This window comes from Salmo salar, chromosome ssa02 (genome assembly GCF_905237065.1).
Source record: "Salmo salar chromosome ssa02, Ssal_v3.1, whole genome shotgun sequence".
Taxonomy (NCBI): domain Eukaryota; kingdom Metazoa; phylum Chordata; class Actinopteri; order Salmoniformes; family Salmonidae; genus Salmo; species Salmo salar.
The window spans coordinates 65,586,928-65,610,234 of record NC_059443.1 but is presented as its reverse complement, the minus strand read 5'-3'; the positions used below and the strand labels follow the sequence as shown (position 1 = coordinate 65,610,234).

The 23,307-nt window shown below is 46.0% G+C and overlaps 1 protein-coding gene across 4 annotated transcripts in view; it reads left to right on the top strand.

The window, feature by feature from the left end:
* LOC106590442 (CREB-binding protein-like) overlaps positions 1–23,307 on the top strand; it is a 72,527-nt gene that overhangs the window by 32,563 nt on the left and 16,657 nt on the right. The window contains exons 3-17 of one of the 4 annotated variants that reach the window (XM_014181503.2): positions 939–1,073; positions 1,295–1,556; positions 12,999–13,112; positions 14,925–15,158; positions 15,624–15,708; positions 16,047–16,187; positions 16,538–16,655; positions 18,727–18,916; positions 19,083–19,145; positions 19,374–19,495; positions 20,328–20,531; positions 20,842–21,171; positions 21,500–21,688; positions 21,875–22,043; positions 22,616–22,734. In XM_014181503.2, coding sequence (XP_014036978.2) covers positions 939–1,073; positions 1,295–1,556; positions 12,999–13,112; positions 14,925–15,158; positions 15,624–15,708; positions 16,047–16,187; positions 16,538–16,655; positions 18,727–18,916; positions 19,083–19,145; positions 19,374–19,495; positions 20,328–20,531; positions 20,842–21,171; positions 21,500–21,688; positions 21,875–22,043; positions 22,616–22,734 — 2,475 coding nt within the window. Of the gene's footprint in view, positions 1–938; positions 1,074–1,294; positions 1,557–12,998; positions 13,113–14,924; positions 15,159–15,623; positions 15,709–16,046; positions 16,188–16,537; positions 16,656–18,726; positions 18,917–19,082; positions 19,146–19,373; positions 19,496–20,327; positions 20,532–20,838; positions 21,172–21,499; positions 21,689–21,874; positions 22,044–22,615; positions 22,735–23,307 lie in introns of all 4 variants that reach the window. The other 3 variants (XM_014181493.2, XM_014181510.2, XM_014181517.2) reach the window with 3 other exon arrangements.

Genomic DNA, 23,307 nt, shown 5'->3' with positions numbered 1-23,307 from the left:
CTGTGTCTCTGTCGCTCTCGTCTGACAGTGGAGTGGCAAGGCTCAAAGCAGAGCTGGCTGCTGTGTGAAGTGTGTCAGAATGAGGAGGAGGAGGAGGTGTGTCTGGAGTGCACGGCGGGTACTTTTCTTCAGTGCTCGTCTGTGTGGAGTGTTGGCGAGGGACAGAAGGATGTAGGTGGGGTGGGGCCTATCCATCTTCAGCTCTCAGCTGTGTGTTTGTTTGAGTTAAGCTGCTGGTTTCTGGTTGCCTCAGCTGGGCCTTTTTATCTGGTCTGCTGGAGCGCTGTCAACGGTCTGGGCTGTTCCCCGGGGGAGGGAGGGTGTTTCTGCCGCCTGCCGTGGTCTAAGCCTGCCTGCTGCATGGGATCAGAGGGGGAGAGATGTAGGGGCCTCTGTCTGGCTTCTCCAGGCTGTGGAAGGGGGATTTAGGAAAGATAGCTGGGGTGATTGTAGATGGAGAGGAAGCGATGAAGGGGTACTGAGGGAGAAAGCGGAAAGGAAGAGGAGGGATGCAGCCAAGGCCCTCTGGCTCCTCAGCCTGCAGCTCAAACTCTGGCAGTAGGGTTGTGGTGTGGGGCTATGGCTGAGCTGTGTTGGCACTAGCAGGGTTGTGGTGGGACCAAGTTGGCAGAGCTATAATGGCACCATGTACGAGCTGTGACTGGCATGGACCTCACTGGTAGAGCTGCTTGTTGACAAATTGGTGCAGAATTGGAGAAGACAAATTGATGCTGGGAGCATTTTCCATGTTTTGAGATTTGGGTTTGTGTGCTTGGCTTGTTGAAATGGAATTGACACTTGATACATTTTACATTTTGGTCATTTAGCTGAAGTTCTTATCCAGAGCGACTTAGTTATTAGCATGGACGGTGTTTTGAAATGCTTCCTGACATTTTCTCCCCTCTCCCTTTCTTTCCTTCCCCTCTCTCATTTTTCAGTTGGGCCTGGGCAGTAACGGTGGCAGTCCGTTTGGTGGTCAGTACAGCCAGGGGGGGCCAGGGCAGGGGGTGAACCCCCAGCAGCTTCAGAACAAGGCAGCACCCCTTACCGCCGTCACCAGCGTGCCAAACCTGGTGAGTCCTCCTGTCCACACACCTAGTCTGGCAACCTATTCCCTATATAGTGCACAACTTTTTTTCAAGAGTGTTTCCTGTTCTCTCTGTATGTTATGTGCAAATGTCAAGGCTTTGCATTGATCCTGGGACCATCTGATGTCACTGTAGTTAGGTGCAATTATTTTGATGAGGTAGATGTTCTCAAACATATCCTCCCTCTTTCCTCCACCCCTCCCCAGTCCCAGCAGCAGCCCGGGCAGCAGGTGCCCTCGGTGGGCATGGTCCCCGTGCCCGGCAGTGTCTCCATCTCTGGCCCCACGGCCGACCCAGAGAAGCGCAAACTGATCCAACAGCAGCTGGTGCTTCTGCTCCACGCCCACAAGTGCCAGCGGCGCGAGCAAGCCAATGGGGAGGTGCGGGCCTGCGCCCTGCCACACTGCCGCACCATGAAGAATGTCCTCAACCACATGACCCACTGCCAGGCCGGCAAGTCCTGCCAGGGTCAGTACTGGGGGGGGGGCTGGCACTGTGGCTAATGGAGGGTGGGGAGGGGTCTGGCACTGTGGCTAATGGAGGGTGGGGACACATCCTCGGTGTGGAGTAACACCGTGGCTGGGTCGTTGAGGCCAGGGTTTCTCTCTCCCCCTGTCTCCATCACTCCTCCCTCCCTCCACTCGTCCTGTCTGACTTCTCTCCAAGGTGCTCCTAGTAACACAGAAGGCCAGACGCTCTCCTTCACTCCATAACGGTCACACCACGCATCTTTGCCTAATCTGGTCACGCCACTGGGGATTTCCAGTTCTACACCTCGAATGCTACTTTCCCACTCTCTCCCCTTTTCTCTTTCCCTCTCAATCCTTTCTCTTTCTTTCCCTTCATTCTCTAGTTTTATTTTCTCTTTCGTGGCTTTAATGGAAAATTCCCCTCCAGCCTCCCTCTCATTTATGTCTGGCCTGGTATGCTGTCTGGTTGAAGTGTCATATGAAGCCAAACACTTGTACATGCCAAGTCGTTGGTTTTTCGTGTCTCTGCCAGCTCATTTCCTTCGGCTACCCGCCACCCAAATAATCAGCACGAACGTTCCTCTTCAGAGTAATTGTTCCTTTTTCTCAGATCTAAAGTAAATAGAATTGTATTTTCTTAGGTGATTCTGGTGCTTGGATTGGCTTGTTTTGAGAATTCTACACAGAATCTAAGCAAACTGTTGCTAAGCTCTTATTATGATAGGGGTTGTGTATTGAATCTGTAATAAGAAATTCAATTTGAGATATATTTGGGGGTTTTATTATTAATGCTCAAACAGTCTTGCCATGTTGGTGTATTCCCAAATAGTTATGTATTCATACTTCTCTACACCGCTTCGAGCAATTCATTCACTTAGCTGTCACTTTCATGTATAGTTGCCTTTAGTTCTAGACTCCCTCTTCTCCTGCTGCAGGGCTTGCCCAGGGCTTGCCCAGGGCTAGTGGCAGCAGCAGCAGGCACATCAGTCGGGGTCATCTTCAGTTGGGCAAAAAAAACGTTTTAAAACATTCTGAAATGTGGAGGAACTACTTGAATTTGTCCAATAATAATTGCCAGATTCTAGTTTACCATTGCAAAATGTTTTGCTACTGTGTGCCCTACTGACAGGATCCAGGGCTCTCTGTTAGCCAATTTGGGATCTCTGCTCTGGAGAATAGAGGGAACCCAATATGTCTGCTACAAAACCAGGAGAAACATGTTTTGTTGTTTCTTGTTCTCTCCCTAATGAGGCCAATGACGAAGTCCTGAATTTGCCCAATAATTCTTTTCTTATTCTGTTGAACAGGGCCCTGGGACTCTATATTAGCCAGTTAGCCAACACTGCCAGGAGAAACCCAATCTGGCAGGTACAGATTCCAGAACCAAAAAGAACACGTTGTTTTGGTTGTGGTTTTCTTCTTCTGCCTCTCAAGGCCAAATGCAGTAGACTCTTCCCAGTCTGAAATATCCCTGTGAGATCGCTGGTATGATAACCAGGCCTTTGGGGAGTCTCTGGTTTCTCAATTTCTCGTTCTGCCTCTGCGTTATAACAAGCCAAGACTTATTGTTTGAGGCCTTGCTGCTCTCTGTGTTGCTTTGGAAGGCCTGGATGCTGTTGGCACTAATACACTCTTGCTCTCTTAAAGTGCATTTTGTACTCATGTCAGAGATAATATATGCTCCTCTTCCTGGTCAATGTAGAATATGAAAGTCTGGGGTTATATAAATATTGGTTGTTGCTTTTTGTTTTGGGAGCCAGTGGTGTGTTCCTTGTGCTCTTTGGTTTACCGTCTGTAGTTGCTCACTGAATACACAAAGATGGTGCCGTACTGTGTGGCCTCCAGGTTGCGAGCTCTAATCCAACTTGGCTAATTTGTGATTATCTTGGCATTTATTTGTACTTTATTTTCACAATGTATCCGCTATCATTTCTTATAACCGACAATAACTTTTGAACATCAGATCGGCAGTTAAGAGCCAAATCCGGCTTCAAGTTCGACTCATCTGCCCTGGACTCTCTCTCTGTAATTCTGACCCAATTTTCGGGGTATCCAAGTGAAAACGTCGGCGTTAGAGACGAGAGGGGGAGTATTTGCGCGATTAAGGTGAAGGGAAAACTGCCCCCCTCCATTCTACTGGCCACTTGATAATAAGATGGATGACTGCCGACCACGGCTTTGATACCAACAGAATTCTTAATTGCAATATTCTCTGCTGTTATCGTGACTGTTGTATACATTCCACCTCAGAACAATAAAAATAACAAGCTGGAACTTAACAAACTATGCGAGGCTATAAACCAGCAGGAAAACTTGCACCCAGAGGCTGCTTTCCTTGTTGCCGCCGCTTTTTATCTTTTAGTTTGCATCATTAACCTCTACAGGATCCGTGTCCTGACAATAGTTCCTCAACGTAGCCTAATTGAAAAATCTTTCCAGCTCTTCCTTTCGATAACCACTCCGAATGAAAGGGGGGAAAAAATGTCATGCTCTGATCCGGTAGAAACTTCATAAAAAATCCATACCTGATTACTTCTTATCTCTTGCGCAAATAGCCTACAGCTGTGTCTGTCCGGAGTTCACTGGGACGGAAACTCTGAGGGCCCAGAGTATTTTATGCAAGTTTGCTAGCTCAAGCTTCTTCCAGAACATGTTAATAGTTGATACAATGTTTGAAGTTCCTTGCAGACAAGCTATGCGTAGCCAATGTGGTTTTATAGGATTTTTATTTTTATCATATTTTCTACCTGTGTGCTGCAATGATTTTATTTGTTGGCTTTTTATGTAGGCTATTTTTACATATTCTCATGTGGAGAAGCCTATGTAGGACAAAACGAAAAGACAATTACAGCACCGCATAGCTGAACACCGCAGCTCAATCAGGTGTAAGAACATTGACTATCCAGTAGCAGCTCACTTTGTTGAAGCTAACCATCCAATCTCCTCCCTCAAATACACAGGCATTGAGCATGTTGCTCTACCAAGGAGAGGAGGTAACCATTGAGATCCAACTACTACAAAGAGCAGCTTACTGGATATCCTATCTAAAAACATTGACCCCCTAGTGGTCTGAATATTTACTTTGATCTCAGGCCCTTCTTATGAACAATTTTCTCTCTTATGAACAAGTTTTATGAATTGATATATTCTTTCTACAACTTATTAGCGTACACCTAAAATGTTCCCCCGTTGATGCTTATTATGCATTAACCTCTATGGGCTAGGTGGGACGCTAGCGTGCCACCCGTGGTGCACTCCATCAACAGCAGGTGCATTTCAAGAGCGGCAAATTTGAATCCAAATAAATGTCAAAATTCAAATTTTTCAAACATACAACTATTTTACACCCTTTGAAAGATAAACATCTCCTTAATCTAACCACGTTTTACGATTTCAAAAAGGTTTTACGGCGAAAGCATAAATTTAGAGTATGTTAGGACAGTACATTTACAAGAGTTGTGTGTAATGTTTTGTCAATTCAAAGACAGGGTCACCAAAACCATAAAACCAGCTAAAATGATGCACTAACCTTTTACAATCTCCATCAGATGACACTCCTAGGACATTATGTTAGACAATGCATGCATTTTTAGTTCTATCAAGTTCATATTTATATCCAAAAACAGCGTTTTACTATGGCATTGATGTTGAGGAAATCGTTTCCCTCCAATAACCGGCAGTCAAGTCAGCACCACTAATTAAATAATTAAAATTAGAAAACATTGGTAAAATATTATATTGTCATTTAAAGAATTATAGATTTACATCTCTTGAACGCAATCAACTTGCCAGATTTAAAAATAACCTTACTGGGAAATCACACTTTGCAATAATCTGAGCACTGCGCCCAGAAAAATACGCGTTGCGATACAGACTAGACGTCATGTTGGGGAGATCTAAAATCGAAAATACTATGTAAATAATCCATTACCTTTGATTCTCTTCATCAGATGTCACTTCCAGGTATCACAGGTCCATAACGAATGTAGTTTTGTTCAAAAAAGCTCATCATTTATGTCCAAAAATCTCCGTCTTGTTAGCACATGATCTAAGCCAGCCGGACTTCTCGTCATGAACGAGGGGAAAAAATATATTTCCGTTCGTTCAAACATGTCAAACGTTGTATAGCATAAATCATTAGGGCCTTTTTTAACCAGAACATGAATAATATTCAAGGTGGACGAATGCATACTCTTTTATAACGTATTGGAACGAGGGTACCCAACATGAACTCGCGCCAGGTGTCTAATGGGCCATCATCGTTCCATGGCTCTTGTTCGGTCAGATCTCCCTCCAGAAGACTCAAAACACTTTGTAAAGGCTGGTGACATCTAGTGGAAGCAATAGGAAGTGCCAAAATATTCCTCAGCCCCTGTGTTTTTCAATGGGATAGGTTTAAAGGTAATACAACACATCAGGTATCCACTTCCTGTCAGAAAATGTCTCAGGGTTTTGCCTGCCAAATGAGTTCTGTTATACTCACAGACACCATTCAAACAGTTTTAGAAAATTGAGGGTGTTTTCTATCCATATGTAATAAGTATATGCATATTCTAGTTACTGGGTAGGAGTGGTAACCAGATTAAATCGGGTATGTTTTTTTTATCCAGCCGTGTCAATACTGCCCCCTAGCCCTAACAGGTTAAGGTTGAACCAAAAGATTACATGTAACAAATGTAAATGAAATGGGAAACCATTAAATATGTGACATTGAATGAAAAAATTTATGTTGATTAGAGGTCGACTGATTAATCGGAATGGCCAATTAATTAGGGCCGATTTCAAGGTTTCATAACAATCGGTAATTGGTCTTTTTGGACGCGGCTATTTTTTTATTTGTTTTTGGTTGGTAAAAATGTTTTTTTTAACACCTTTTAACTAACTAGGCCAGTCAGTTAAGAACACATTCTTATTTACAATGACGGCCTAGGAACGGTGGGTTAACTGCCTTGTTCTGGGGCAGAACGACAGATTTTTACCTTGTCAGCTTGGGGATTTGTTTTTGAAACCTTCCGGTTACTAGTCTAACCACCTGCCTTACATTGCACTCCACGAGGAGCCTGCATGGCAGGCTGACTACCTTTTACGCGAGGGCAGCTAGAAGCCAAGATAAGTTGCTAGCTAGCATTAAACTTATCATATAAAAAACAATCAATCTTAACATAATCACTAGTTAACTACACATGGTTGATGATATTACTAGTTTATCTAGCGTGTCCTGCGTTGCATATAATCTGGCACCCCAATGGTGGAACAAGCTCCCTCACGACGCCAGGACAGCGGAGTCAATCACCACCTTCCGGAGACACCTGAAACCCCACCTCTTTAAGGAATACCTGGGATAGGATTAAGTAATCCTTCTACCCCCCCCTCCCCCCCAAAAAATATATAGATTTTGTAAAGTGGTTGTTCCACTGGATATCATAAGGTGAATGCACCAATTTGTAAGTCGCTCTGGAGAAGAGCGTCTGCTAAATGACGTAAATGTAAATGTAATCGATGCGGTGCCTGTTAATTTCTCATTGAATCACAGCCTACTTCGACAAACGGGTGATGATTTAACAAGCGCATTTGCGAAAAAAGCACTGTCGTTGCACCAATGTACCTAACCATTAACATCAATGCCTTTCTTTAAAATCAATACACAAGTATATATTTTTAAACCTGCATATTTAGTTAATATTGCCTGCTAACATGAATTTCTTATAACTAGGGAAATTGTCTTTTGCGTTCCGTGCAAGCAGTCAGGATATATGCAGCAGTTTGGGCCACCTGGCTCATTGCGAACTGTGTGAAGTATAATTATGACATAACATTGAAGGTTGTACAATGTAACAGCAATATTTAGACTCAGGGATGCCATCCGTTAGATAAAATACGGAACGGTTCCGTATTTCACTGAAAGAAAAAAACGTTTTGTTTTCTAAATTATAGTTTCCGGATTCGACCATTTTAATGACCAAAGGCTCGTATTTCTGTGTGTTATTGTTATAATTAAGTCTATGATTTGATAGAGCAGTCTGACTGAACGATGGTAGGCACCAGCAGGCTCGTAAGCATTCATTCAAACAGCACTTTCGTGCGTTTGCCAGCAGCTCTTCGCAATGCTTTAAGCATTGCGCTGTTTATGACTTCAAGCCCATCAACTCCCGAGATTAGGCTGGTGTAACCGATGTGAAATGGCTAACTAATTAGCGCGGTGCGCGCTAATAGCGTTTCAAACGTCACTCGCTCTGAGACTTGGAGTAGTTGTTCCCCTTGCTCTGCATGGGTAACACTGCTTCGAGGGTGGCTGTTGTCGATGTGTTCCTGGTTCGAACCCAGGTAGGAGCGAGGAGAGGGACGGAACCTATACTATTACACTGGCAATACTAAAGTGCCTATAAGAACATCCAATAGTCAAAGGTACATGAAATACAAATCGTATAGAGAGAAATAGTCCTAGAATTCCTATAATAACTACAACCTAAAACTTCTTACCTGGGAATATTGAAGACTCATGTTAAAAGGAACCACCAGCTTTCATACAGTGGGGGAAAAAAGTATTTGATCCCCTGCTGATTTTGTACGTTTGCCCACTTACAAAGAAATGATCCGTCTATAATTTTCAATGGTAGGTTTATTTAAACAGTGAGAGACAGAATAACAACAAAAAAATCCAGAAAAACGCATGTCAAAAATGTTATAAAATGATTTGCATTTTAATGGGGGAAATAAGTATTTGACCCCTCTGCAAGATATGACTTAGTACTTGGTGGCAAAACCCTTGTTGGCAATCACAGAGGTCAGACGTTTCTTGTAGTTGGCCACCAGGTTTGCACACATCTCAGGAGGGATTTTGTCCCACTCCTCTTTGCAGATCTTCTCCAAGTCATTAAGGGTTCGAGGCTTGTGGCAAATTCAATTGATTGAACATGAGTTGGAAAGGCACACACCTATCTATATAAGGTCCCACAGTTGACAGTGCATTTCATAGCAAAAACCAAACCATGAGGTCGAAGGAATTGTCTGTAGAGCTCAGAGACAGGATTGTGTCAAGGCACAGATCTGGGGAAGGGTACCAAAACATTTGTGCCATTGAAGGTCCCCAAGAACATAGTGGCCTTCATCATTCTTCAATGAAAGAGGAACCACCAAGACTCTTCCTAGAGCTGGCTGCCCATTCAAACTAAGCAATCAGGGGAGAAGTGCCTTGGTCAGGGATGTGACCAACGACTCAATGCTCACTCTTAACAGAGCTCCAGAGTTCCTCTGTGGAGATGGGAGAACCTTCCAGAAGGACAACCATCTCTGCAGCACTCCACCAATCAGGCCTTTATGGTAGAGTGGTCAGACAGTAGTCACTCATCAGTAAAAGACACATGACCGTCATACCCAAGACTCAAGGCTTTAATCACTGCCACAGGTGCTTTCACAAAGTACTGAGTAAAGGGTCTGAATACTTATGTAAATGTAATATATCAGTTATTTTATTTCTTTATCCATTTCTAAAAAATCAGTTTGCTTTGTCATTATGGGGTATTGTGTGTAGATTGAGGGGAAAAATTATATTTTATCATTTTTAAAATAATGCTGTAACTTCTGAATACTTCCCGAATGCACTGTATATGGATAAATACACGTTTAAAAATTTCTTTTTTTTTCGGAGACAGCCCTAGATTCCAGCCATACAAGCCATAGACTGTTCTCTCTGCTTCCGGTACTGATGCATCAGGTCTGACACCAACAGACTCCTGAACAGCTTCTAAATAGCTAACAAAATGGCTACACGGACTATCTGGGTTGACTCTTACATGTTTTCAGGATTTTTTGGGGGGCACCGTTTCCATGTATGATCACAGGACTAAAACTCTATATACACACACTGACAATCCAACCCATACATTCTATTTGCTCACACACATAACATGCTCACACATTTATACTGACTCTACAGTTGTTGCCGAAAGTTTTGAGAATGATACAAATATTAATTTTCACAAAGTCTGCTGCCTCAGTGTCTTTAGATATTTTTGTCAGATGTTACTATGGAATACTGAAGTATAATTACAAGCATTTCATAAGTGTCAAAGGCTTTTGACAATATTTGCAGTGTTGACCCTTTTTCAAGACCTCTGCAATCCGCCCTGGCATGCTGTCAATTAACTTCTGGGCCACATCCTGACTGATGGCAGCCCGTTCTTGCATAATCAATGCTGGAGTTTGTCAGAATTTGTGGGGTTTTGTTTGTCCCACCCGCCTCTTGAGGATTGACCACAAGTTCTCAATGGGATTAAGGTCTGGGGAGTTTCCTGGCCATGGACCCAAAATATCGATGTTTTGTTCCCTGAGCCACTTGGTTATCACTTTTGCCTTATGGCAAGGTGCTCCACCATGCTGGAAAAGGCATTGTTCGTCACCAAAGTGTTCCTGGATGGTTGGGAGAAGTTGCTCTCGGAGGATGTGTTGGTACCATTCTTTATTCATGGCTGTGTTCGTAGGCAAAATTGTGAGTGAGCACACTCCCTTGGCTGAGAAGCAACCCCACACATGAATGGTCTCAGGATGCTTTACTGTTTGCATAACACAGGACTGATGGTAGCGTTCACCTTGTCTTCTCCGGACAAGCTTTTTTCCAGACGCCCCAAACAATCGGAAAGGGGATTCATCAGAGAAAATGACTTTACCCCAGTCCTCAGCAGTCCTATCCCTGTACCTTTTGCAGAATATCAGTCTGTCCCTCATGTTTTTCCTGGAGAGAAGTGCCTTCTTTGCTGCCCTTCTTGACACCAGGCCATCCTCCAAAAGTCTTCGCCTCACAGTGCGTGCAGATGCACTCACACCTGCCTGCTGCCATTCCTGAGCAAGCTCTGTACTGGTGGTGCCCCAATCCCGCAGCTGAATCAACTTTAGGAGACAGTCCTGGCGCTTGCTGGACTTTCTTGGGCGCCCTGAAGCCTTCTTCACAACAATTGAACCGCTCTCCTTGAAGTTATTGATGATCCGATAAATGATTGATTTAGGTGCAATCTTACTGGCAGCAATATACTTGCCTGTGAAGCCCTTTTTGTGCAAAGCAATGATGACGACACGTGTTTCCTTGCAGGAAACCGTGGTTGACAGAGGAAGAACAATGATTCCATGCACCACCCTCCTTTTGAAGCTTCCAGTCTGTTATTCGAACTCAATCAGCATGACAGTGATCTCCAGCCTTGTCCTCGTCAACACTCACACCTGTGTTAACGAGAGAATCACTGACATGATGTCAGCTGGTCGTTTTGTGGCAGGGCTGAAATGCAATGGAAATGTTTATTTGGGGTTCAGTTAATTTGCATGGCAAAGAGGGACTTTGCAATTAATTGCAACTCATCTGATCACTCTTCATAACATTTTGGAGTATATGCAAATTGCCATCATACAAACTGAGGCAGCAGACTTTGTTAAAAATTCATATTTGTCATTCTCAAAAATGTACACAAGCACACACTCGCGTATAATCATCATATATGCTGCTGCTACTGTCAGCAGCATACCACCCTGCATCCCACTGCTGTCTTGCTTCTGAAGCTAAGCAGGGTTAGTCCTGGTCAGTCCCTGGATGGGAGACCAGATGCTGCTGGAAGTGGTGTTGGAGGGCCAGTAGGAGGCAGTCTTTCCTCTGGTCTAAAAAATATACCAATGCCCCAGGGCAGTGATTGGGGACACTGCCCTGTGTAGGGTGCCGTCTTTCGGATGGGACGTTAAACGGGTGTCCTGACTCTCTCTGAGGTCATTCAAGATCCCGTTGCACTTATCGTAGGAGTAGGGGTGTTAACCCCGGTGTCCTGGCTAAATTCCTAGTCTGGCCCTCATACCATCATGGCCACCTAATCATCCTCAGCTTACAATTGGCTCATTCATCCCCCTCCTCTCCCCTGAAACTATTCCCCAGGTTGTTGCTGTAAATGAGAATATGTTCAATCAACATACCTGGTAAAAAAAAAAAAAAATATCCTGATGCCTAGTGACCTCTATACCTACTGCTATCACTCCAGATTCCATGCACATTGTAAATATGATATTGAAACTGACCCTGTATATAGCTTACTTACACTACATGGTCAAAAGTATGCGGACACCCCTTCGTATTAGCGGATTCTGCTATTTCAATCACACCTGTTGTTAACAGACGTATAAAACCGAGCACACAGTCATGCGATCTTCATAGACTAACATTGGCAGTGTAATGACCCGTACTGAAGAGCTGTGTCTTTCAACGTGGCACCGTCATAGGGTGCCACCTTTCCATCAAGTCAGTTCGTCCAATTTCTGCCCTGCTAGAGCTGCCCCGGTCAACTAAGTGCTGTGAAGTGGAAAAGTCTAGGAGCAACAACAGCTCAGCGTTAGTGCTAGGCCACACAAGCTCACAGAACAGGACCGCCAAGTGCTGAAACGCGTAGCGCGTAAAAATTGTCTGTCCTTGGTTGCAACACTCACTACCGAGTTCCAAACTGCCTCTGGAAGCAACGTCAGCACAAGAACTGCTCATCGGGAGCTTCATGAAATGGGTTTCCATGGCCGAGCAGCCGAACACAAGCCTAAGATCACCATGCCCAGTGCCAAGTGTTGGCTGAAGTGGTATAAAGCTTGCCACCATTGGACTCTGGAGCAGTGGAAACACGTTCTCTGGCGTGATGAATCACACTTCACCATCTGGCAGTCCGACAGACAAATCTGGGTTTGTCAAATGCCAGGAGAACGCTACCTGCCAGAATGCATAGTGCCAACTAAAGTTTGGTAGAGGAGAAATAATGTTCTGGGGCTGTTTTTCATTGTTCGGTCTAGGCCCCTTAGTTGCAGTGAAGGGAAATCTTAACGCTACAGCATACAATGACATTCTAGACGATTCTGTGCTTCCAACTTTGTGGCAACAGTTTGGGGAAGGCCTTTCCCTCTTTCAGCATGACATTGTCCCCGTGCACAAATCGAGGTCCATACAGAAATGGTTTGTCGAGTTCCGTGTGGAAGAACTTGACTAGCCTGCATAGAGCCCTGACCTCAACCCCATCGAACACCTTTGGGATGAATTGGAAAGCCGACTGCAAGCCTGGCCAAATCGCCCAAAATCAGTCCCCGACTTCACTAATGCTGTTGTGGATTAATTGAGTCCCCACTGCAGTGTTCCAACATCTTCTGGGAAGGCTTTCCACTATAGTGGAGGCTGTTAATGGAAGCAAAGGGGGAACCAACTACATATTAATGCCCATAACTTTTGAATAAGATGTTCGATGAGCAGGTGTCCACATACTTTTGTAGCATTTTGTTCTACCTTGTTATTTTTTGTGTTACATTGTTATTGATTACTGCATTGTTGGGTTTAGTGCTTGAGAGGAATTTCACTGTACTTGTGCATTTGACATTAAACCTGTGTTACAGGTGGTGTAACGCTGTGTTCCCTCTGCTCTTCCTTTCCCCTCTGTAGTGGCTCACTGTGCGTCATCCAGACAGATCATCTCACACTGGAAGAACTGTACGCGGCACGACTGTCCTGTCTGCCTGCCGCTAAAGAACGCCAGTGACAAGAAGAACCAGCAACGTGAGTAGTACCCACACACGGATCTAGGATCAGTTTACTGACTCCCCATATATCAACCATTAGGGTGAAAAACTGAACTCAGATCAGTGACTATAGACCACCTCATCCTACTCAATGAGTACTGCATCATCCATAAGACACCACCACCTGTAGGATATTTATATACTAGCCTTGTGTTCCTCCAGCCTGGTCTTAGATATGTTTGTGCTGTCTTGCCAATGACCGTAGATCTAGGCAAGACCGCACAATCAGATCTGGGACCAGGCTAGCGTTCCACAGGGCTGGTTGTGAACAGCTTGATGAGCAAGAGTGGACTCCTGCTGGGCTTGTAATCCGAGATGCAGGAGGGAGAGGAGAGGAGGAGGGGGACGAGGCATGGAGGGTGTGTGGCTGTCCTGCTGAGCGATTGGCTGGTGGACTGATGATTCATTTAAACCCCCCAGATGACTTTCTCCTTTCTTGTTCTCTCACTCTGTTAATTGCTCCCTCTCTCTCCATCTCTTTGCCTTACTCTGCTTTCTTGTTTTTTTCCCTTTGCTCTTTTACTCCTTTCTCTCTCATTCTCTGCTTGCTCATTCTCTCTCCCTCTGCTCAGCATCTTTCATCACTCTGTTCTTTAGAGAGTTTGTTTCTCTCTGCCTGATTCACATGCTGGAAAGCACAATGGCACCACTGACTTTACTCCTGCCAGTGTAAATAGCAAGCAGCATTTCAGTTCGTTCTCCTCTGATTTTTTTATATTTTTATGATGCGTCCCAAATTGCACCCTATTCCTACATAGACCAGGGCCCATAGTGCACTATAGGGAATAGGCTGCCATTTGGGAAGCAGACATAGAGTAGTATGTTGGCTGAACTCTATTTAATATGCAGAGTTTACACATGTAATACCCCATGAAGGAATTTCTACAGCTCTTATGTGTCACAATGTGGTTAAACCACTAAGATTAGAACCATATCTGCTGTTTCACACGGCTATCTCATGGCAAGTAAAGTTCCAAGAATAAATATCAATCAAGTTATGAAAGCTTTGTGTGTGTGTGTGTGCGCTGATTGTGTGTATACATCAAGGTGTGCCTACATGATCGTGTGTATGTTTGTGTTTGATTACATTGTATAGGACTATCAAATCAAAGTTTAAGTAAGATTGATTGTCACGTGCGCCGAATACAACAGGTGTAGACCTTACAGTGAAATGCTTACTTACAGGCTCTAACCAATAGTGCGGGGGGAAAAAAGGTGTGTGTGTGGTGTGTGTGTGTGTGTGTGTGTAGGTAAGTAAAGAAATAAAACGACAGTAAGAAGACATTTGAAAATAAGAGTAGCAAGGCTATATACAGACACCGGTTAGTCAGGCTTATTGAGGTAGTATGTACATGTGGGTATGGTTAAAGTGACTATGCATATATGATGAACAGAGAGTAGCAGTAGCGTAAAAAGAGGGGTTGGCGGGTGGTGGGTCACAATGCAGATAGCCCGGTTAGCCAATGTGTGGGAGCACAAGTTGGTCGGGCCAATTGAGGTAGTATGTACATGAATGTATAGTTAAAGTGACTATGCATATAAGATAAACAGAAAGTAGCAGGGGGAGGGCACACAATGCAAATAGTCCGGAAAACCATTTGGTTACCTGTTCAGGAGTCTTATGGCTTGGGGGTAAAAACTGTTGAGAAGCCTTTTTGTCCTAGACTTGGCACTCCGGTACCGCTTGCCATGCGGTAGTAGAGAGAACACACTATAGCTAACAGCATATGTTTATCATAGTCAAATCAATCAAAATCAATGTTAACTAGAATCTCTCTCCCCCCTCCAGCCTTGCTGAGTTCCCCCAACGCTGCCCTCCAGAACTCCCTGGCCTCTGTGGTCTCTGGTGCTCCCTCCCTCAACACCCCCACCCCCATCGACCCCTCTTCCATGCAGAGGGCCTATGCCGCCCTGGGCCTGCCGTACAGCAACCAGACCCCCACCCCCGGTCAGACCCCCCCAGGGGGACAGAACGCTACACAGGGGCAGCATCCACAGCGAATGAGACCCATCAATGCACTAGGTAAAGAGTGGTTTTTGTGTAGCAGGGCTGTGTTCATTAGGACACTCCACAGAAGACATTTGGAAATGTTTTGGAATGGGAATTAGTGTTTCTTATTGGACCAGTTCAGGTGGTCCCTCCCTGTTTCAATCAATTTTCTGTTTGCTGCCTAATGAGCACGATCCCAGGTGTGTCAGTTTGGGAGAAGTGTTTGATTAAGAGACCATAGTTTGGTCAGTCTCCATTGGTCCTTGCTCAACAGGTTTTATTGTTTGGTTAACCGTCTAGTAACAGTTGCTACTTTATTTAACTGCGTAAACATTAAAGCGTGTGAGCTTCTGTCTTGTCTGATGAGACGTGTGTGTGTGTGTGTGTGTGTGTGTGTGTGTGTGTGTGTGTGTGTGTGTGTGTGTGTGTGTAATACAATCTTAACTTGCGTCTAGACACACATACAGATTCTAACTTGCCATGTCTCTGTTTCTCCAGGTAACCAGATGGCTCTGGGAGGCGGGGCGATGGGCGTGGCCTCGTCAGATCAGACCAACCTGCACTCAGACTCTCTCAACGCCAAGTGAGTCTCAGCAAACATACATCATGTCTAGGAGCTGTGCCAAGGAATTGATTGATTGATTGATTGAATGAATACGTGGTTATTCTAAAAACTGTTGCTTTAGCTGAGAAGAAATAGATCAAGGGACTGAAACATGAAAGTAGGCGTATAGCACGATCATGGATAATAAGTGAATACATTTAGCTGTATTGAAGATTCTCTCACACAGGTTTCCATATGAAGTGACTTGTTGACACAGCACCAGACTTAATTGAATTGGAACTCCTCGTGAGCTTTTGTTCAGGCCTATGTAAGATGTTTTCCCTTGTCCTAATCTCCCCCTCTCCTCCCCCTGTCAGTCAGCTGTTGTCCGACGGATCAGGTGTTGGCTCCATGGGGGGTAGCCTGCCCACCGCCGCCCCCCTCTCAGCATCGGGAGTCAGGAAGACCTGGCATGAACACGTCACTCAGGACCTCCGCAACCACCTCGTCCACAAACTGTACGTCCAGATGGCTGCAGTGGGAAAACGACCATAGAAAACCGTTAAAATACTCTTATCCCAATGGAATACTAAACACAAGTCTCTGAGTTGTGGTTTAGTTCCAAAGCAGTGGTTTTGAATTGTGACTCACTGGGAGCCTTTAGATTTATTGTCACCCACCACACAAACAACTTCCTAGTCACAACCACCGACATCCACTTATATCAGAAGCTCTGTAATGAGAAAGTCATGTTCTTAAGGCGACATAAGCAGTGAATCACTTGAAAAGAGTAGACTCAGTCCTTCCCATGTTCATTAGTTTGTTTATTCAATGCCTCTGCTCTCTCCCTCTACTTCTCTCTGTCCAGAGTACAAGCCATTTTCCCCACCCCAGATCCGGCAGCTCTAAAGGATAGGCGGATGGAGAACCTGGTGGCATACGCTAGGAAGGTCGAGGGGGACATGTACGAGTCTGCCAACAGCAGGGTACGACACACATGCACACAAGCTAGGAAGGTGGAGGGGTACAGTGCATTCGGAAAGTATTCAGACCCCTTCACTTTTTCCACATTCTGTTACATTACAGCCTTATTCTAAAATGGATTAAGTTGTTTTTTTCCTCATCTATCTACACACAATAGCCCATAATGACAAAGCAAAAACACGGTTTTTAGAAATGTTTGCAAATGTATTAAAAATAATAAAAAAACACATTTACATAAGTATTCAGACCCTTTACTCAGTACTTTGTTGAAGCACCTTTGACAGCGATTACAGCCTCAAGTCTTCTTGGGTATGACGCTACAAGCTTGGCACACCTGTATTTGGAGTTTCTCAAAAAAAATTCTCTGCAGAGCCCCTTGAGCTCTGTCAGGTTGGATGGGGAGCGTTGCTTTACAGCTATTTTCAGGTCTCCAGAGATCAGGTTCAAGTCCGGGCTCTGGCTGGGCCACTCAAGGGCATTCAGAGACTTGTCCCTAAGCCACTCCTGCAGTGTCTTGGCTGTTTGCTTAGGGTTGTTGTCCTGTTAGAAGGTGAACCTTCACCCCAGTCTGAGGTCCTGAGTGCTCTGGTGCAGGTTTTCATCAAGGATCCTTTTATGCTTTGCTCCGTTCATCTTTGCCTCGATCCTGACTAGTCTCCCAGTCCCTGCTGCTTAAAAACATCCCCACAGCATGATCCTGCCACCACCATGCTTCACCGTAGGGATGGTGCCAGGTTTCCTCTGGGTGTGACACTTGGAATTCAGGCCAAAGAATGCAAGTGAGCTCAATTTCGAGTCTCATATCAAATGGTCTGAATACTTATGTAAATAAGGAATTTCTGTAAAAAAATTTTTATAAATTTGCAAAAATGTATAAACCTGTTTTCGCTTTGTCATTATGGGGTATTGTGTGTAGAGGGAAAAAATAATATAATCAAGGGGTCTGAATACTTTCTGAATGCACTGTATGAGTCTGCCAACATTAGGGTACAACACGCACACTGGGAAGGTGGAGGGGGACATGTATGAGCCTGCCAACATTAGGGTACAACGCGCACACTGGGAAAGTGGAGGGGAACATGTATGAGTCTGCCAACATTAGGGTACAACACGCACACTGGGAAGGTGGAGGGGGACATGTATGAGCCTGCCAACATTAGGGTACAACGCGCACACTGGGAAAGTGGAGGGGAACATGTATGAGTCTGCCAACATTAGGGTACAACGCGCACACTGGGAAGGTGGAGGGGAACATGTATGAGTCTGCCAACATTAGGGTACAACACGCGCACTGGGAAGGTGGAGGGGGACATGTATGAGTCTGCCAACATTAGGGTACAACACGCACACTGGGAAGGTGGAGGGGAACATGTATGAGCCTGCCAACATTAGGGTACAACACGCACACTGGGAAGGTGGAGGGGAACATGTATGAGTCTGCCAACATTAGGGTACAACACGCACACTGGGAAGGTGGAGGGGGACATGTATGAGTCTGCCAACATTAGGGTACAACGCGCACACTGGGAAGGTGGAGGGGAACATGTATGAGTCTGCCAACATTAGGGTACAACGCGCACACTGGGAAGGTGGAGGGGAACATGTATGAGTCTGCCAACATTAGGGTACAACGCGCACACTGGGAAGGTGGAGGGGGACATGTATGAGCCTGCCAACATTAGGGTACAACGCGCACACTGGGAAGGTGGAGGGGGACATGTATGAGCCTGCCAACATTAGGGTACAACGCGCACACTGGGAAGGTGGAGGGGGACATTAGGGTACGACGTGCGTGCTGGGAAGGTGGAGAGGGACATGTATGAGTCTGCCAACAGCAGGGTCCGCAGCTCACATTCCCCAGAAACAAGCCCCTTGAATAGTCCTCAGTGTCCTGCTTTTATCTGTTCTATCAGTTTGTGCTCTTACCAACACTTGAGCACTGAAGTTGATGAGCCATAATGGTGGTAAACTAGTTTTTATGCATTCTAATAGTTTGTCGTTTTTAGACTGCTAGATTGTTTTGAACTACATTACCCAACCATTTTATTCATTAATTTGTTGTCTCCCCTGCAGGATGAATACTACCACTTCCTGGCAGAGAAGATCTATAAAATCCAGAAGGAGCTGGAGGAGAAGAGGAGGTCTCGGCTCCAGAAACAGATCATCAACCAGGGGCCTCTGACGGCTGCAGGAGCCCAACAGCAGCCTGGAGGTCTCCCGCAGCCCAACACCCTGGGCCCTGGGCAGTCTGTTAGGCCACAGAGTGAGTATCAAGCCATAACCCTAAACCCTAACACTCTGGAGGTGGTAGTAGTAGTCCAAAGCCAGGGCTTTTCTGGAACACTTTGGGGGGTTGCTTTTCTGCCATCTTTGTTTGCTGCTCTTCTCCAACCCTTACCTTATCCTGCTGTCTTTCTCTGCTTCCTCAGATGGACCTGTGTCTATGCCCAATGTGCCAAATCAGATCATGAATCGCATGCAAATTGTTCAAGGTACCAACCCCACCCTAGGTTTTCTTACTTAAGGCAATTTGTGTGTGTGGTGTGAATCTGCGTATTCGTGTCGATCAATTTGATGTATGCGCTTGGCATCTCTACAGGTGTGTTGTGCGTCATGCCCTGTGAGCGTGGTGAGGGCGCGCGTGTGCGTGGTGAGGGCGCGCGTGTGCGTGGTGAGGGCGCGCGTCTTGCCTGATGTTGTGCTCCACCTCTCCTCTGCAGGGCTCAATCAGTTCAGCCCCATGGCCCTGCCCAACATCCAGATGTCCCAGCAGCCTCTAGGGCCCCGTGCCGCCTCCCCCATGAACCACCCCACACAGATCAACATGGGCTCCGTCCCCTCCGTGAGTACCACACACACACACTAGGATATTTAAGGGTGTCAACACCTCACATAGTGCGCTAATTTTGACCAGAGCCCTATGTAGGGAATAGGGTGCCATTTGGGACGCAGGACATAATGTTCTCTCCAGCCATGACTCACCGTATGTTGGAGAGTATTTTTAGTGGCAAAGAGAGAAGTGTCAGTCAGTCAGTTAGGGCCTTTTGTTAGGTTGAAATGATGCAGCAGCACCACCCCTCTGAAGTAAAGTACAGCACTGCTGGCATGGTTTACCGTTGTACCAAGACTGACTGAGAGAGAACAAGGGATGTGAGAGAGAGGGGGAGGATGGAGAGATGGGGATGGAGAGTTTGTACTCCCAGCATTCCCTCTTAACGCTCAGCAGCATCATGGCGACAGTTCTTTAGTAAAAACCGAAGCGTGGGATGCGGGAGTTACAGGGGTCACATTTCAGCACACAACGTGCCATTTATTTTAGTTTTCCTAGCGCTTTGAGTCAGTCAGAGCGCCGCTTGCTCACTGATGACGCCGCCTTGTCGAGAGCTCTCGTAGTGATAATTGATGATCTCTCCCGTTATAGACAACCCCTCTGTTGGTGCTGTCTGGAAGAGACGTCACAGTGACTAATTGAAATGGCAAACTGGTTGTATTCAGATTTTAAATTGGTATTCACATCGGCTTGAAGGGATATATTGAAATTATTCTGTATTTTAGGGGCCCCGGACTATAGCATTAAGGCTGGCATACTCCTATTTACGCTTCATTGTGTTTGTGTATATCTAGGATTTGATTGATTGGTTCTCCTATTACCACGGTAACACTCTCTTCCTCAGATGGGTCTGTCTCCCTCGCGGATGCCACAGGCCCAGGGCATGCTGGGAGCCCACGGCGGCGGCGGCAGCATGGTGGGCCAGACAGCCAATCAAAATAGTCAATTCCATCCCCCTCAGACCCCATTTCCCCCCTCTGCCTCCGGCGCCATGAACGCTAACAACCTGGGTCTAGGCCAGCCCCCAGCACAGGCTGCTGTCACACAGGTGAGAGATAAAGGGAGGGAGGGTTAGATGGAGGGAAGGCCTGGGCTACTGTCACAAGGGTGAGAGATGGATGGGGGTATAGAGAGGAGGGGGGGATGGGTTCAATTACCCACTAAAATCAGTAACCGTCACAACTCACACACTGACTATCATGAGGTACCCTTAACTCAAGTCTCTGTGTGTGGTTGGTTTATGTGTATGTAATCCTTGTTCTGTGTGTGTGTGTGTGTGTGTGTGTGTGTGTGTGTGTGTGTGTGTGTGTGTGTGTGTGTGTGTGTGTGTGTGTGCCTCCTCTCGCTCCCTACAGCAGCAGTCGCCGCAGCAGCAGAGTGCTAACCTCCCCATGAGTGCACTTGGTCCCCTGGGCCTACAGCTCCCCTCCCAGCCCCCCCTGCGCTCCACTCCTCCACCCTCTTCCTCCACAGGGGGGCCCACAACTAACCTGCAGCCCCCCAAGCCCTCCAGCCGCAGCTCAACCCCCACCCTTTCCACCCACGGTCCTGGTCCTTCCAACACCCCTCCCCGCCCAAACCTGACCCAGACCCAGCCTCCTCAACCCCAGCCACATACCCCCCTCCAGCCACAGACTCAGTCCCAACCCCAACCGGAGCTTCCTACAGTGCAGCCCCCGACCACGCCGGTGAGAGCCCTGAGACCGCATGGCATGCCCTTCCACCTTGAACTACGACATCCCTTTTTAACCTCTCACCTTCAATCCTTTCTGGTTGACCTTTTGACCTCCTTTGACCATGCCATCTTGTTCTAGCTGCATGACAACCATGGAATGTCTCATCTGTCAACCAAACTCACTGTTTTCACAAATTGTGAAGAACTTGCTTTCCACTAAATGCTCATTTGACCCTCTTTTTATTATTCCTCCTTTTTCCTTTTTCTTTCTTTTGCTCACACTCCTTTTTTCTCTCTCTCGCTCTTCCTCTCACTCTGGCGCTCTCTCCTTCTCTTTTCAGCTTTCTCAGACAGGTGCCAGTCTGGATAACAGGGTGCCCACCCCAGCTTCTGCCGCCAGCGGCGACTTGCATTCGCACTCCCAGCATGCTTTGCCTGACCTGCCGGCCCAGGAGACCAAGGCCGAGCTGCGGCTTAGGGACCAGCGGGACTTTGAGTCGGCCAGTGGCAAGACCGAGCCCAAGATGGAGGTGTGTTTTTGTTTGTTCATTCATTCAGGTTTGGTTAAGCTGAGCTCCAGAAGTCATGTGGAGTCCATCCATGTCATTAGACAATGTTGAATCATAGAAATAGAAGCTATGAATCACATGGTTTATACTGTTAGCAAGCATTTCCCCTAGCTTTATTAATCGCCTATCTTTACTTCCTGTTTGCAGACTGAGGAGGACTCTGGTTCGCTGTCAGTGAAGGAGGAGCCAGAAGAGAAGCAGGTGCCAATGGAGACTGAGGAGAAGAAGCTGGAGATGAAGAATGAGCCCAAAGAGGAGGAGGGGGGAGGAGCCAACGGCACAGTGTCCTCATCCCCTTCTCAGTCACGGAGGAAAAGTGAGTTCTCTCTCTTCTCTCTCGCTCACGTGAAATTGATAATAAACAATCCAAAATTAACATTACACTCAAAGAAAAAAGACATTTCAAATGACATATGTCTATATACAGTGTTGTAACGATGTGCAAATAGTTAAAGTACAAAAGGGAAAATAAATAATAAAGGTTGTATTTATAATGGTGTTTGTTCTTCACTGGTTGCCCTTTTCTTGTGGCAACAGGTCACACATCTTGCTGCTGTGATGGCACACTGGTATTTCACCCAGTAGATATGGGAGTTTATCAAAATTGTATTCTGGCCATCTCTCTCTCGCTAGCCATCTCTCTCTCTCTCTCTCTCTCTCTCTCTCTCTCTCTCTCTCTCTCTCTCTCTCTCTCTCTCTCTCTCTCTCTCTCTCTCTCTCTCTCTCTCTCTCTCTCTCGCCCTCTCTTTATCTAGCCATTTCTCTCTCTCTCTCTAGCCATCTCTCTCCTTCCCCCAAAAAGGGACTAGGGACAGGACAAGGAATTGGTCTAGGATGAAACTTATTAAAAACACCTATTAAAACTTTTTCTCCCCATCTCTGTTCCAGTCTTTAAGCCAGAGGAGCTACGCCAGGCCCTCATGCCCACCCTAGAGTCTCTTTACAGACAGGACCCAGAGTCTCTACCCTTCAGACAGCCTGTAGACCCCATGGTACTGGGCATCCCAGTGAGTACACACAGACGCACTACAGACAGGACCCAGAGTCTCTACCCTTTATACAGCCTGTAGACCCCATGTTGCAGGGCATCCCAGTGAGTACACACAGACGCACTACAGACAGGACCCAGAGTCTCTACCATTTATACAGCCTGTAGACCCCATGGTACTGGGCATCCCAGTGAGTACACACACACGCTACAGACAGGACCCAGAGTCTCTACCCTTCAGACAGCCTGTAGACCCCATGTTGCAGGGAATCCCTCTAAGTAGCCCACCCCTTAAACCACAGAGCTCAAATACCCTTTTGTCATTCTACCTGAAACTTCCAGTCCAGCATATCTGAATTATACTCCTAATACAGACCTGCCAACATGCATCCATTTTGAGTACCAACTATGCAATTCTCTGTCCTTGTACGCAGGTACGAGATCCCAGTTAAAAGTATGCAGAAATGAATGGGGCCTGATTTAATTTTTTTTAATTAATACAAAATAAATCTAATATCCCAATTCTCGAGCTGCAACACACAGACGTACGGAGTTTGTATCAACGGACATGGAGATAAATACATCGTTATTG